Below are 12,911 nucleotides of genomic sequence, written 5' to 3' on the forward strand. Positions count from 1 at the left end.
TTTTTTGTAATGATGATAAACTGTGATATTATAGACCACGCCCACCTTGTTGACCACACAGGGGTTTTTTCAGATATTTGCAAATGAAAGAATGGTAGGAGAGAAGGAAGGAAGAAAGAATTCATCCCAGTGCTCATGAATCAACCAGATTCAACTATGGAACCTCCTGAAGGAAAATAAGGAAATCATCTCACCCTAGCAGACTACTGAGATACTTTGAATGTGGTACAGACACAGATCTATGGGTTCAAGAGTTATCCTGCTAGGAGGAAAGATATCTAACCACATAGCTTAAAGGAAGCCCTTCTTGTTGCTACTACTTCCCAACCCCTTCCTGCCTACAATTCTAGCATATCATTTTGAAGAGCATATACAGTTCTCCCCCTCCATAACCTTTGGTTTTAGAATCTAATGATAAAAATTTCTAGTTTCTATGACAATTTCAAGACTATCTAGGGCAACCACACTTGAATGTCTGACTTTCTTGAAAGCATCCTTACCAAGCCACCTATACTTCTCCTAAGGCTAAAGGCTTTGAGCATGTTGGAGATATAGACAGCCCTATTTGCAAGTTTTGTTATATGAAGGTGATTTTTTTTTTTTCTATTCAATTTTCACCCCTTTCTCTTCTTTCTACACTCTGAAGCTACACAGAATGGATCTAATCCTTTTTTTTTTGTTTTTCTTCTTTTGGCATGAGGCCTTCAGATAGATAGAGAGGATATTAATGTCCTTTTTATGCCACGTGTTTTCCACACGTAGCTTCACCAAGCCCTTTGCCACACCTCACGTGACACGATTTCTAGTTCATAAACCCATCTAGTTATTCCACTCCAAATGACATCCAGCTGTCTATGTTTCTCTTGAAGAGTGTTGTCTAAGGCGGGTGTGACCAAACCAAAGAGCAGAGAGCTCAGCAGCCTCATCTGGATCCTCTGCTCTCTCAGTGGAGTCCAATGTTGAACTGGCACTGGGGACAGCCATCCTATATTATAACTCTACATTGCTCTCACTGAGCTTATGTTCCATTCAAATTCCTAAGTTTTGTGTTTTAAATTAGTTTCAAATTCTTGCAGCTCCTAAGTCCGCCTCCCTACAGAACACTGAACTCAAGATTTCCAGAGAGCATTTACAGGATGATAGAATACTGTTTGAACCATTTCTCTCACTGACAAAGTCTTATGCACTGACTGCGTCAGAATAGAAATAGGAGTCATCCTGGATCACATCAGAATCTAACAATGTACAGCTGGCCATACATATCCACAGATTCAACCAACACGGATCAAAGATATTCGAAAAAAATCCAGAAAGCTCCACAAAGAAAAATCTAAACTTGCCACATGCTACCAACAATCTATATAGCATTCCCATGTTATTAGGTATTACAAGTAATCTAGAGATGATTTAAAGTATATAAGAGGACATGCGTAGGTTATACACAAATTCTATGCCATTTTATATAAGGGACTCGAGCAGCCACAGATTTTGGTATCCACAGGGGTCCTGAAACCAATCCCCCACAAATACAGAGGGACAGTGGTATATATGGTATCACTCATACAAAACTTATAAAGGAGGTTATGCACAAAAATGCACAGAAAAGAGGGAAATAAAAATTCAAAGTTTTAGAAAGAAATATCCTCTCTGTATCCCTGAACCTAATCTACTGCAAAGGTAATTCAAAACTTTATGTGCACAATAGAATAGCATCTCCCAAGGTGTAGTTCAAGAAACATCAGTTCTATGGGATGTTAACAGATAAGGGGAGAAATGAGAAATATCGAAATAAAAATAAATAAATAAAGTAAGACTTTTCAGGGCCTTAAATTTGCAAATGTGAATTGTGACATCTCAGACCTATTAAAACAACAAAATTATCTCAAAGGGTTACTAAAAATAACAAATTCCTGGATTTCACCCTGAAGATCCTGATTTACTAGGTCCAGGAGAGGCTCAGGAATTTGTCCTTTGAACAAGTGTCTCAGGTGATACTGAAGCTGCCAGCCAAGGAACCATTTAGGAGAACCACTCTAATTTGACCATGGACATGTGATGATAGCAGTTTTCTAAGGTACATATTGTCAGAAATAATATGGTAGATTCAGTACTACTTTTGGCTATCTAGAAAATGAAAGCACCACAGAGGCCTTTTTTTTTTTAACAAAAAATTACTCTGAATGGACAGGAATCTGGAGTTTAGCTTTATTTTTACCCCAAATCTCATCTAAGAAAAACATAACCATCTTTTCCAAATAAGATGCCTAAACATCCCACATGTGTCTGTTTCTCTAATTCCACGTTAAAAATGTATTTTACATGGTAAAGAAAGAAAGCTTTGGCAAGGGCAACATTTATCCTGGAAACAGAAACGACGTAGAACAATTACCCCGTGGATAAAGGAAGATGGGTCCGATTGATGGCAAAGTTTTAAGAGAACTAGTTCTGAGTAAGTGAGGTGCTAAGTTTGTGATCAATTTTCTCCAAGAGTAAATAACTACACGTCCACCCTAGTCACCCTCACATTTATTTGTCATGAAAGTCACTGGAAAAGAAATCAAATTATTACTATTTGTCTCCTTTTACTTAAAAATGTACTCTAACATCTCACCCTGACAGAGACTGTTATTTGGGGAAACAAACATTAGGACTGGAAGCACTTATGAATACAAACTCAAGCAAAGAACAACTGAAATTTGACAACACATAAAAATGTCACACTACTTTCACAACAAAACTTCTTTGCTCTTCCAAAAACAATATATAGCTCCAAAGACACACGCATATGTCCACTTACAAATGCAGCACACACAATCATTCTGGGAACAGCCAGCTACTATACACTGTGCATCAACTGAGTAGTGCAATCCATCCCAATTATTATAGCACAAATAATACTTGCCCTCCCTTTCTCATTAATATGCTCTCAAGGGATGGCTTTCTAAAAAGAAAAATATAAATTCATAAGAATTTCAGAATTCCAAGATAAAATAGCAACAGTCATATACATAGCTGCAATAAAAGACATTTTTATAAAAAGACTAAACATATGGATTTTTCTTAGTAAAATATAAGCAAGCTTCTTTTTCATTTAAAGGTACCTGCAAAATGTGACTTCCCAAATGTGCTTCAAATACTTCAATGGCCAGTGCACTGGGGCTTCTCCTTCGCTGTGCACCTATAACTTAAAAGAAAAAGAAAAGAAAAGAAAGAAAGAAAAAAAAAATTAAGTTAGGGCTCTGATTTACACCTTCAGCTTCATTTCTCTGTAACTGTATCACTAGACAGCTACTATATCAAAGAGATCTGAGAGAAACACAACCCAGTGTTAACTTTGGTTCTGAGTTGCTTGAGCAAAATCAGAGCCTAGGGTGAATTTCTATCTCAGAATATCAACTTCTACAAACATTAAAAATCATATCCAGACTTAAAACAATTTTCTTTTCCTTTTTGAACTATTTTTCCTACACTGGAGCAAAAAAACAAAACAAATATGAATGTTCACGCTCTTTTAAAATAAATTGGTAAACTGTTTTTCTTAAAATTTAGCTATTGTTATTTTTAAAGCATATACATATTGCCTTTTCCTCCCAGAGAAACCTGAATGTTTAATATCCTCTAGGCTAGAAAAAAAGCAAACAGGACTTTTTAAATGTTCTAATGCAATAACTTTATCATAATTTAATAAGCACAACATGTCGGCTAAGAGATTCTCATTAATGACTGTTTGCACTAGTGTTAAGTGTCTCAGGATGGCTGGATTTCATATTTACTGAATATTCACATGTAACTATTCCTACAGGACCTACAGGGAGCCCAGGTGGATGCTTGCCCAGCATGTGTCTTGCGGGTCAGTGACTGTTTTATTATCTGTATACTTCTGTTCTCCTACTAACTTATAGTTTGTCTTTCTCTTCCTGGCATACCCTACATGAGCTGTCTGCAGGCACATACACCCGAAGGGCCTCCCAACCCCTAACAAAAGAGCTTAATGCATGATATTTGGGGATCCAAAATTGAGGGCCTTCTCCTTACAATTTTTTTTTTGGAATGGGATCACAATTTGCTTTTGAATCTGTTCTGGCTCTTTTCCCTGTTTCAAAAAGTTCTCAAACCTAAAAATCAATTTGCTTTCCAGTAATTTATGAACAAAAATATTCAGAACCTTTCCATATTTCCAACAAGTACATTCTTATGTCTTCCTGCTTTTCTTAAAAATTGTATGACAAACCTCTATTCTCTCAAACCTAGACACTATAAATTGAAAATAAAATCAAATCCCCTACTTTCTTACTTCTCAAAACACTTTCAGCTAGTTGACAAGAAAATTCCAGCAAAATGCTGCGGGGATAATTCTGCTTCGTTTCAGTTACTAAGTCAGTCAGTTGGATCCATAGCTTAGTAGGGATTATAATATAAATGTACTTATGATTATCGTGCTGTGCAAAATAGGCAGTTTACCCCTGCAATTGCAAGCTGATGTCTGCCAGGTCTGAAAGGCACTTTGGAAATAGCATGAGTGGTAAGTATCATTATCACTAGCAAGAAGAAATAAAAGGGGCATTATTTTCAATGGGAAAATTTATAAAATATAATTGAAGAGTGATTATTGTCAAAGAATATTCCAGTTGGAAGGGGTCTTAAAGATCTCAATTCCAAATTCTTCATTTGCTTCAGAAGCAAAACACACAACTAATATTCTTAAAATAGAAAAATCAGTTTTCTATCCTAAGACTAATCATTACTGTAAGTATAGACACATGATTTTTAAATTTTTAATCTAAGATGTACTTAAGACAGTACTACTGGGTGTGTGGCATTTCTGATTAATTTCCTATTCTAACATGCACATTACTCCCTTCAAAACTCCTTTGGCATTTTTGATAATGCAGCTGTCTTGCTGAATACTGTTTTCAGTTTCTAGAGTGTTAATTGCATATTATGGTAGCTTGGTGTGAATGATCCCACATGAATAAAATCTGCAGTTCTTTTTTTTTTTTTTTTTTTTGTTAAGATTGTTGTGGGGAGGGGAGCTTTGGGGAGGCAGAAGGGGGGTGTTGAAAAACTTCAAAAGTGTCCACTCTGTTTTTGAGGCAGTAATTAGGATCCAGAAAGCTCCTTATTAATAGTTCATAATTTGGGGGCATTTCAGGACTTCCAATTATGAAGTTCAAAATAAACCATTGTACCTCACGGAAGAAATGGGTTGATCTTAGAGAACACAGACGATTCTCCAAAGAACTGGATTAAGAGTGGGGCAAGACTTAAAAAGAAATGAAATTGAGCTATTTGTAATGAGATGGATAGACCTAGAATACAGAGTGAAGTAAGTCAGAAAGAAAAAGACAAATACCGTATGCTAACACATATATATGGAATTTAAGGGAAAAAAATGTCATGAAGAACCTAGGGGTAAGATAGGAATAAAGACACAGACCTACTGGAGAACGGACTTAAGGATATGGGGAGGGGGAAGGGTGAGTTTTGACAGGGCGAGAGAGAGTCATGGACATATACACACTAACAAACGTAGTAAGGTAGATAGCTAGGGGGAAGCAGCCGCAAGGCACAGGGATATTAGCTCGGTGCTTTGTGACAGCCTGGAAGGGTGGGATGGGGAGAGTGGGAGGGAGGGAGACGCAAGAGGGAAGACATATGGGAACATATGTATATGTATAGCTGATTCACTTTGTTGTAAAGCAGAAACTAACACACCATTGTAAAGCAATTATACCCCAATAAAGATGTTTAAAAAAAAAAAAAAAAAAAAAAGAGTGGGGCAAGAGAGCAACAGCCACCAACCTACAGAGGACCCTAAAACATCACAGGAAAGGAAAGGAGCATGTTTATTTACTAGAAGGCCCAAGAAGCATGCTCCAGTAACAACTGCCCTCTAGAAGCATGGAAACAGGTGACTACAGTGGGGTCCTGCAGGGGTTATTTAAGCCTGTCCATTGATGGCCTTTCTTTTCCTGCCTTTCCTCAACTTAGGGCTCAGCTGTTCTCTAAGTAAATGTTGCAAATGCATAAATAATTAGGAATTTTATTTTAAAAGCTCCTTAGTCAGCCTGGGGATCCCACATGCCTTCATCAGCTCTTCTATCCAGGAGTCCTTCCTGCATAGTTATTTTTCTTTGTTCTTCAGACCCTCTAGAAATCTGAGTGTGCATCCTAGTACATGCTAGCATAACATACAAGCCTCTTGTAAGTGGTTTCATGCTTTTCTCTTCAATGGCATTTTTATGGCACTGGAACTTCTCTTGATTTATATGTTTTGCACTTATGCAGGTGATATGGGGCTGTAATGACAGTTCCTAATTTTACAACCAACATAAATATGTTAAACAGGAGTCCATTATGCCCCCAGTAGAAGCCCAGCTCTGACTGTAGCATTATTGGTAACTGAATAGATGTTAAATAATGTACTTTTTATCTTGTACTTTTCATCCTACCACATTTGGTATTTTGAGTATTTAGACAATAATCTGATAACTCAGGAATGATGCAAACAGTTACTTTGTTCCTCTATGTTAATGTCACTGTGTTTACGGATTATCATTCATGCTTAAAGAAAAACTAAAGAGGCATTTCCTCAGTGAGGCTCATCATTCTCAGAAAAGTAATACATTGCTTATGAAGCTCTCTCAGATTGTTTTATTTTGGAAGTTGACCGTTTCTAAAACCAGTTGGTAGCCCCCACACACTGCATACTTCTTATTGCTGAATAGGTCAATGCTTTATCTGATCTACAGACACTTCATTCATTTGTCTGTTCAATTAAAAGACACTGCGTTTGAAATTTAAAGAACACTAAATTAACTAAAAAATGCACAGCACATTGCTAAATAAATGGAACACATAATCCCATTATCTGTGAGGATCATATCTCTTAAGTCACTGACAGTGAGATGTGAGAGTTGTATAAACTGAACAGGTTATATAAACTGTTAAAAGAAAAAAAAAATCAAGCTATAGTAATATAGTAATTCAAATTCGATTCAGCATTTACTGAGTAACTATTTGACACTGAAAACTGCTAGCTACTGTAGAGTAACTAGTGTTATAAGACTTAATAAACGTTCCACAAGAAAATTTTAAGCAATTCAAAACAAACCTAGGCCCAGCATATAATTATCAAGACCACAATATGATCATCTCATGTTTTTCAAGGGTTAGAAATAAAACACCTAGAGTTTTAAGAGACTTTAAATGGAAGAGATATATAGGGAGAAAGATTTTTAAAAATCAACTAAAGAAATTCTGTTTGTCTCAGAATTCTAAAATGATATGATGAATCATTAGGATTGTGCCTTTGGCCTTTCTCTCATTAAAAAATGGAAGACAGAAGGAAGCCCCAATCTGAAATATGTATCTGAAAAATTAGTTTTGTCCCTCAACAACGTCAGCAAAAATACTCTAATCTAGACTCTTCCACATAACCTTGTGAGGTAGTCTTTGAGAATTAATTAAGTGCAGTAAAAGACAATTCCTCTTTGGGGAAATGTACCACACACTCCCAGTCATATTCCTAACCAGTGCCTGTCACCTTCGGGGATGCACAAACGCCAGGAAGGCTGAGGATTATCGCTCAGTGGGAGTTTGACCTATTCAGCCAAAAGGTCAGCTTGCCACATAAGAACCCATTACAAAACAGAAACAGGACAGCTCAGTGGACACACATAATGAAAGAGGGAAAAGTCACGAGCCCTTCTTGCCTTGTGTCCTGCATTGCCCTTTTCCTCCTAGCCCTCCCCACCCCCATTTCCAGAGAAGTTGGCACTGCCCCAGCTCCTCAAGAGCACAGCTCACAGTGGGAAGGTAAACCACAGGCAGGGAGAGAGAAAGGGGCTCATTATTTCAGGGATCACTTGAAAAAGATATTCAAAGGTAGAGTATGACATCGTGAGGCAGGATTTCCAAGAGATTGTTTTATTTGGAAAAAGTTGTCATTAACAGATAGGGAAGACCATTTTAGAGCTACTTTCTCATCCAGCTCTCCCTCCACGGGGAGCGGAATGGCAGGATGGGTGAATGTAGCCTTAACATTCTGCAGGTGCTATTTCAAGAGTAAAATCATCCACCGAGTAAAAAGGCAAGCTTTATGGGTACCCTCTGAATCTGTCATCTAAGGGGCAAGGCTCTGTTCCCACACTGAGCTTGGGGGAAGAGAGGACTGAAGGGCATGCTTAATGAAATCCCGACATCACTCCCTGGGCTTTAGCACTTGGGCTAAGCAAAGTCAGGGTCTGGGAAAGAAAGGAGTACAGAATGCTTAATGAGTCTTTCCATGGCTACCAAAGAGAAGAAAAGGGATTTCCTTTGAAGAATGTCAATTAGCCTCCCTCACTGTAGGGCAAATGAAGCCAGGGAGGGTTTTCCCAGGAGCCTTAGAAGTTTATGAGGTACGCAGTTGTGTGTGCGTGTGTGTTTCCCTTTATATAAAATAAACATTTATATGCCTTCATTGACTATGGGACCAATTCTTCATTCTGACACTCATTCTCACAGCTCTGCCTACTGCCCAGATTCACAATTTGTACCCTTTCAACACTAAATTCCTCATTGTTTGTGCATGCCCTAAACATTGGGGGAATTTCAGGTTGGGATGGAGATGATACACTCAAATAACCAGTGTTAGGTACCAGCTTAACCCATACAGCGGCACTAAAACAGAAACTCTATTGTCAAAAGCAGGATATGTGGAGTTTCCACACAATGCATAATGCAAATATCTGAAAACAAAGACTAACAATGCTTTTACAGTGTACTTTCAACCAAGATTAGTTTTTTGCCACTTAAAATACAGGATAACTGAAGACCAGAGAAGAGAAATAGGGACAAGTATTATTAGTCCGTCATTTGAATGTTAGATTAACATTAAATGTAAGAAGGAAAACCTTCCATATTCAAAAATAGTACAGTTTGGGTTTATTTTTAAATTCATATCTAGAATATTTTTAAAAATCAAAAAATACATCTTAATAATTCATATCCCAAACCCATTAACACATTATATTAGCCATTGAGACAAAAGAGGTATTTAATCTATTAAAATAATTGAAACTCTAAGAAGTCTTATGCTGATTCAAAAAATTCTTTGATGCAACACATTTAAATTTCTCCCACATTTTAAGTATGGATTGAATATATTAGGGAAAAGCATTAAGGGTGATATGACTGTGAGAGTATTAATATTTACAAATGAATTACTGAACTTAAGAAGAAGGAACCATGTCTGCTTTTCCCCAAAAAGCCTATCTGTATAGCTTCAACTAGTACAAACTAAGGGCAAACACAACATTCAAACAGATCTGTTTAAACAAGGATGTGTTTATCACGCGCTTCTTATCTTCTGAAGAACTAAGTAGTATTCACATATTTTTGAAAACTTTTCTTTACAAAACTTTTCTCCATCAAAATGGCAAAATTGTCTAAAAGTGAAATAGCACCCAAGTAGTACTTTAATAAGTCTTGAAAAGGTTTTTGTACAAATTACAGGGACTTTTTTTAGTACTGAGTTTCCATTTTAGAGTCATTTTGGGACTTGCCTGGTGGCGCAGTGGTTAAGAATCCGCTTGCCAATGCAGGGGACACGGGTTCTAGTCCTGGTCCGGGAATACCCCACATGCCGTGGAGCAACTAAGCCCGCGCGCCACAACTACTGAGCCTGCGCTCTAGAGCCCGCGAGCCACAGCTACTGAAGCCCACAAGCCTAGAGCCTGTGCTCCACAACGAGAAGTCACTGCAATGAGAAGCCCGTGCACCACAAGAGTAGCCTGCACTCGCCGCAACTAGAGAAAAGCCCACGCACAGCAACGAAGACCCAATGCAGCCAAAAATAAATAAATAAATTTATTAATTAAAAAAAAAAGTCATTGTGCCCACCTGCCTTGCTTTTCCACTGAAGGAAATGAGACTTACCAAAGCAGTTATTTCTTCATCTGTAGCTGGGGAAAGAGGAATAGCCATTCTCTGACAATCTGGAAGTTACTATTATATTCACCTTACACGGGCTACAGAGAAGTTAACATTCTTCTTGAGGGAACCCAAAGCTCCCCTTGACAATGAAATTCTTAAGGCAATGGGTTAAGCTGCTGTTTGGAGTGACAGCATCTGAGGGAATGATGAAGCCCTGACAGTCAACATCTCTGAGAACAGAAACCTCGGGAACATACAGGCATGATCCACAGTCTAGGCTGAAGGTTGGGGAGTGGGGCACACGAGGGGAATCCTCAAGAGATGCATGGAGGTGTAAGGGCAGGATTGGACTAATAGATAAAGGCATGCTTTATTTCTTGCTACTTCATAGTAACTGTTGCAAATCCAAACAGGACTTTCTGAAAATGGTAGGTAGTAATCATTCCAATTTAACTTTCTTCATCATTTCCATAACAATGGATACAAAAAAACAGTCACTTTTAAAGGACTTGAAGTCCAAACACAACTCCAAGCCTTTTCTGAATATATTTCTTGGCTTCAACAAATTGATGCTACAGGGGTTGCTTTGGATGCAAAGTTTAAAGTTAACTATTTAATTCCCTTTACATAGTGAAGGAAATGAAAGTTTCCTCTTTGTATTTACAAAATAAATAAAAGATAAAAAAATAGACCCTGACTAATTCCTGTCTTTGGATTCCAGCAGAGATATGGATGTCATGAATTGCACTCCCTCTCAATCTGGGGAAGTTTTAAGAGTGAGGCAGTTATAAAGTGACTTGAGAATGAAGAATGCAGACTAGGAGAAACTCTGAGTGGCAGAGGGTCTTGATTTTTATCTAACGTGAACTCAGCAAGAAGATATCAACGAATTTATTCTGGCTTCAGGGCTATAGCAGCAAACACGTACTGAACCTCACTACATGGCAGGCACTTTGCTGGGCACTGAGAGCACAAAGATGACCAATACAGAGTCTACTGAGCGAGTCCTGTGTGATAGAAGGGTCCCGTGGGCCACAGGGAGTGGGCAGTGCAGACACCAGCCCGGGCTCAGAGCCTGAACACGTGCCTGATGTGGGAAGGTGCTCTGTCCCTTGAGTACCATCTGCAAGCTCTAGCTCTGAGCTGCTTCTTTTCTTGTTGTTGCTGTTGTTCTCGTTCCTTTTCTTCCCATGACAACCTTCTACAAATCACCTACTCTGTGTATGTCAGGAAGGAATACCACGGGCTCGCATGAATTAAGGGCACGATTCACAGAAAGACAGCAAGCACATTCTGACCATAGCTATCAAAGGGAAAACTAGAGGGGACGCATCTAATTTGGGATTTGAATGCAGCACTAACCGGGCAAAGTTGGCTACCTGTCCTTTAATTGGTAGAAATGACCTCCTCCAATAATATGCTAGAAATGTTTTTGAGAAGTTTATTTTTAATGGGGCTTAGATTTGGTAGGTCCCCTCAGCAGGGGCTGAAAAAAAGGATTATTATACTTTCATTTTGCAAACTGTCTTAAAAAAGCCTTTCAGTTGAGTGCCATTGTACAACTGTCACCCCTTCTGACCTCAGTGGCACACAGACTGTCAGTGGCATGATTCTGCCCAGTAGGAAGGGAGTGGAGATTATCACTGAATCTGTATGGTGTCAGTCAGCACTCACTGATAAAAGGAAAAAGTCCACAGCTGTTATCTTGATTTTTTTTTTTCCAAGTCTGATCCCAAAGCTTCATGTTATGACATTTGTAACATCTGCTACAAATAGTGAGGTAAGTCAGGCGCAACTTTATTACTTCCAGTCTAATGCTCCATCCATCCTCTAGGCTTTCCCAGGCCAGTGATACGACAGGGAGCTAAGAAACACTGGCTCTGCAGGAAGTAGCTTGTGTCTCCGAGGTAGAAAGAAGGCAGTGTCTCTGTCCCTTTCCCCTCCTCTTTCTCCTGTTCACCCATTCATATATTCAGCCATATTCACATTCTCTCGCTTGCTAGCTCACTCTTGGACCACATCAATGCTTGGCAGTGTCTTTAGTGACTTTCTGACAAAAGAGTAGTCAACATAAATACTTCCATGAAGTAGTGGGCTGTTGGCCCAAAGGACGAGATGCTGTGATGATAATCGCACCTGCTACTGAAAAGTCACACTGATCCACTTCCAGAGCTCAACTAGCTCAGGCCACGGTATTATATTTACTTATCCAAAATTTAGTAAACATTTATAATATCGAAGATATTAACCTCAACGGCCTAGGAGCTAGTGAAGTAAGCCTGGTTCCCATTTCCATTTCTGAATGCTTTCTTTATATGTCAGCAGAAGAAAGCTAAAAGCATCCACGCAAAATATGCTGAGCCTCTACTTCTTGCTTGGCACTATGTCAGTGAATATAAAAATGAAAAGGCACCATCCTGACTCTCCAGGTGATTGGAATCTAGTGGGAAGACTGATACATAAGCAAACGAATAAAACACAATAAATGTGGGACTCTCAACTCAGGATGGGGGCAGGGAGAGTGGAGGCAGGAAAGGCTTCAGGTTAGGGGTACTGCTGGAACTGTGGCGTGAAGGCTGAGGTTACGCAGACAGTGAACTATGACAACCAAGACCCTGGGATCCACTGGTTGGACATAGAGGTAAGAACCATTTCACGTTAACATAGCTGCGTGTGCAAGGTTCCAGGCTCACCATCTGGCCACCTCCAGCTTGCTTTTCCTTAAGCTGCAACCCCAATGGATTGTCATACTCCTACAGACACTTGCAGGGCTGCGTACCCCACTACCACATCAACTTCTTGGGGCTCAACACTACAGCTTAATCATGCAGTCACATGATTGCACCGAGGAGAGTCAAATTCCGCTCAGCTCTGTCTGCAAACCCTAACTTTACTGTTCGACCTCCTGCACTGCCTGAGTCAAAGTTCCTGAAGTGCACACCTACACCACAGAAGACAGCTTGGCACTGTGTGAGGCAACCCCGTTACCAGAT

The 12,911-nt window shown here is 39.1% G+C and overlaps 1 protein-coding gene across 1 annotated transcript in view; it reads right to left on the minus strand.

The window, feature by feature from the left end:
* Window positions 1-12,911, minus strand: part of NPAS3 (neuronal PAS domain protein 3) — a 757,552-nt gene that overhangs the window by 437,961 nt on the left and 306,680 nt on the right. The window contains exon 4 of the mRNA XM_065871683.1: window positions 3,102-3,184. Within this exon, the coding sequence (XP_065727755.1) occupies window positions 3,102-3,184 (83 nt within the window). The remainder of the gene's footprint in view (window positions 1-3,101; window positions 3,185-12,911) is intronic.

Source organism: Phocoena phocoena, chromosome 2, assembly GCF_963924675.1.
Source record: "Phocoena phocoena chromosome 2, mPhoPho1.1, whole genome shotgun sequence".
Classification (NCBI taxonomy): domain Eukaryota; kingdom Metazoa; phylum Chordata; class Mammalia; order Artiodactyla; family Phocoenidae; genus Phocoena; species Phocoena phocoena.